Genomic DNA, 3,291 nt, shown 5'->3' with positions numbered 1-3,291 from the left:
ACCATATATCAGATAAGGGGTTAATATCCAAAATATACAAAGAACTCATATGAGTCAACAACAACAAAAAACAACCCAATTAAAAAATGGGCGAAAGATCTGAACAGAGATTTCTCCAAAGAAGATCTACGGATGGCCAACAGGCAAATGAAAAGATGCTCAACATCATTTGCTGTCAGGGAAATGCAAATCAAAACTACAGTGGTCGAAAATTAGCTGTCCTATCTGACACACAGGCTTTTTCATGTCTATGAAAATGTGGAAGAACGTAAAAGAAAATAAATCGAATCAAAAAGCCATGTGCTGATATTACAAAGAAAGTTCTTATATAATAAATTAAAAGATCAAAACAAGAGAAATTAGGAAAAATTTTTCAAGAAAATGACATTTATCAGCCCTCCAAGGTCAAAAATACATTTGTTTCTCTTTTATATTCTTAGTGCTCTGTGTAATGACTGAAATATGTAAGGGACTAGGACATCTACAGTAATGGAAAGAAGAAAATCATGAGAAAGGAGAAGAGAATAAAACTGGTTAAACCAGAGATGTTATGGGAGAGCTAAGAGAAACAACAGCCCTGGACGTTTTCTCTGAAATGTTCTTGACAGGTCACCCTACACTTTCTGCTCCCTAAGAAGCAGACTCCAAAACAACAGATTAATTGGTTACGCGAAGAGCTTTCCCTGTTGGAAAATCAAATATGCTTGGAGACTCAGGTCCTCAGAGACATTAAGAAGAGATCAAATCTAAGAGTACCTTCCTCATGAGGCATCCACTATGTAGAGAAAGAGGAAGATAAGCAAGTCATCAAATACCATCTGCCTTTATCACTGGTTATTTCTCCAAATAGAAAGACATTGCTCAGGTAATATCTCCTGGAAAACACTAAAAGAGCCACTAAGGTGAAATGAACCAAGGACTCTTCAACTGCAAAAATATATCAGGGTATGACTTTGTATTTTTTGTATATGTTCTAAAATATGATTATATTTCTGCATAAAATTTGGATTTATGCATGTATTTAATTGTATCTCTGGGTGTTTTTATATTTTTATGTTAAAGGTGTTTTCACTTTCATTGTTGTTTGTAGTGATATTTGTATGTATATACAATACATGATTTATGTATGACCTTAGATGAACCCGGAATCTGAGCATATTGGGCTATTTAGCTTTCTGTGCTTGTGTTTAGAAACGTAATATGTTAGTGTGTGGATCTGTGAAGGTTATGTATGCAGCTTTGAGATGCGCAAATGTGTTATGGTATAAGGGGATGAAGTTTGAGAGTCTATAAAATTCAGAAATAAGCAACCAAGAAAGACCTTATCATCTCCTTCCTGAGCATCTTTAAAAACTAGAGAGATCTTGACTCCTTTGGATAACTGAACTGTTTAACTGCCTCCTGGAGCTTGAAAGAGATGCTCTTTCAAATTTTCTCTCTCCTCCTTGAAAATCATGAAATGGCAAAATGATAGAGAAAGAAGAGAGTCTGAATAGATCAGGTAACTGAAAAAGGAGCTTGAAAAAGGGGGAAAAAAAGAGGAGAAAATTGGGTCAGAGAGGAGACAAGTGGAGAGGAAAAGAAAGAGCAAACGTGAAAGAAGGAAAGAAAAAGACAGAAATAGAAGGCCTCCAGAGGAAGAAGAAGACAAGAGAAAATTCCCTTGTCTTGGAATGGGATTTTTCAACACTCTGAACATAGAACACATTCTGGCCTTGTGAAGGAAAACGTCTACTGGAAGGGAAATTCTGTCCCCAGGCGTATGGGAAGGATGAGACAGGAAGAAAAAAGTGAAAAGGGGGCCAGAATGATCCAACCCTCACTTCAGGAGAAAGTGAAAAAAGAATTCAATGTGTTCCTGTGAAAGTTGGGCACCATCAGGAAAAGGTCAGGTGAGGGAACTAGGCTGAGAGCCAAACATTCACCCTGGCTTCCAAGAGTGGGCGAGGGCCAGGATGGACTCAGGGCTGTCCTGCCTCAAAGCCCATGAGACCCTAAGAGAAATGCAGTTCTAATGCTTTGAACAGAGGCAGAGAGGCATCATTTTTGCCCTCTTCACAGTTCCATAATTGCAACTTTCCCTTGCCATTTCTTTCATCTTCCAGTCAGAAGGGATGTGTGCAGGATGTGCACGAACACGTCTGTGGTGACTGAATTCATTCTTGCAGGCTTCTCCCACCTGGCCAGCCTGCAGGGCTTGCTCTTCTCACTCTTCCTCACCATCTACCTGCTCACTGTGGCAGGCAACCTCCTCATTGTGGTGCTGGTCTCAGCTGATTCTGCCCTCCGGTCCCCTATGTACTTCTTCCTTCGGATACTCTCAGCTCTGGAGATTGGCTACACATCTGTAACTGTCCCCCTGCTGCTTCACCACCTCCTCACTGGTCAGCGCCACATCCCTCGCTCTGGCTGTGCACTGCAGATGTTCTTATTTCTCTTTTTTGGTGCCACGGAGTGTTGCCTCCTGGCAGCCATGGCCTATGACCGCTACGCAGCCATCTGCAAACCCCTTCACTACCCGCTTCTACTGAGCCATCGGATGTGCCTACAGCTAGCTGGGTCAGCGTGGGCCTGTGGAGCAATGGTGGGCCTGGGCCACACCTCCTTCATCTTCTCCTTGCACTTCTGTGGCCCCAATGCCATCCCACACTTCTTCTGTGAGATCCAGCCCATCTTGCAGCTGGTATGTGGAGACACCTCACTCAATGAACTACAGATTATCCTGGCTGCTGCCCTCATCATCCTCTGCCCCTTTGGCCTCATCCTGGGCTCCTATGGGCGTATCTTGGCTACTATCTTCCGGATCCCATCTGCTGTTGGCCGTCGCAAGGCCTTCTCCACCTGCTCCTCCCACCTGGTCGTGGTCTCCCTCTTCTATAGCACTGCCATCTTTATCTACATCCGTCCTAAGGCCAGCTATGATCCAGCCACTGACCCTCTGCTTTCCCTCTTCTATGCTGTAGTCACCCCCATCCTCAATCCTATCATCTATAGCCTGCGGAACACTGATGTCAAGGCTGCCCTAAAGAGAACCATCCAGAAAATGAAGTCTGCAGAGATTTGACTAGAGGTTGATGACCATGACTGTCATTCTCAGTCAGCCCCAAATCACCAGTTGTCAAAGAGAGAGGAGGCGAGGTTCCCATCTTGGGGGAAGGCCATCCTGTCAAGAAGGCACAGTTACCTTTGAACAACTACTGGAGCCAAACCCCCCCCCCTTAGACTCCCAACACACACACACACACACACACACACACACACACACACGCACACACACTTTATTCTGCGTTC

The 3,291-nt window shown here is 43.7% G+C and overlaps 1 protein-coding gene across 1 annotated transcript; it reads left to right on the top strand.

Moving 5' to 3' along the window:
• Positions 1–2,125: 2,125 nt before the first annotated feature.
• LOC124226101 (olfactory receptor 10C1-like) lies at positions 2,126–3,064 on the top strand. The gene has a single exon (XM_046638917.1). It carries the CDS (start codon positions 2,126–2,128, stop codon positions 3,062–3,064), a length of 939 nt encoding a protein of 312 aa, XP_046494873.1.
• Positions 3,065–3,291: the final 227 nt, after the last annotated feature.

Source organism: Equus quagga, chromosome 15 (assembly GCF_021613505.1).
Source record: "Equus quagga isolate Etosha38 chromosome 15, UCLA_HA_Equagga_1.0, whole genome shotgun sequence".
NCBI classification, from domain to species: domain Eukaryota; kingdom Metazoa; phylum Chordata; class Mammalia; order Perissodactyla; family Equidae; genus Equus; species Equus quagga.
This window is presented reverse-complemented; position numbering and strand designations above follow the sequence as displayed.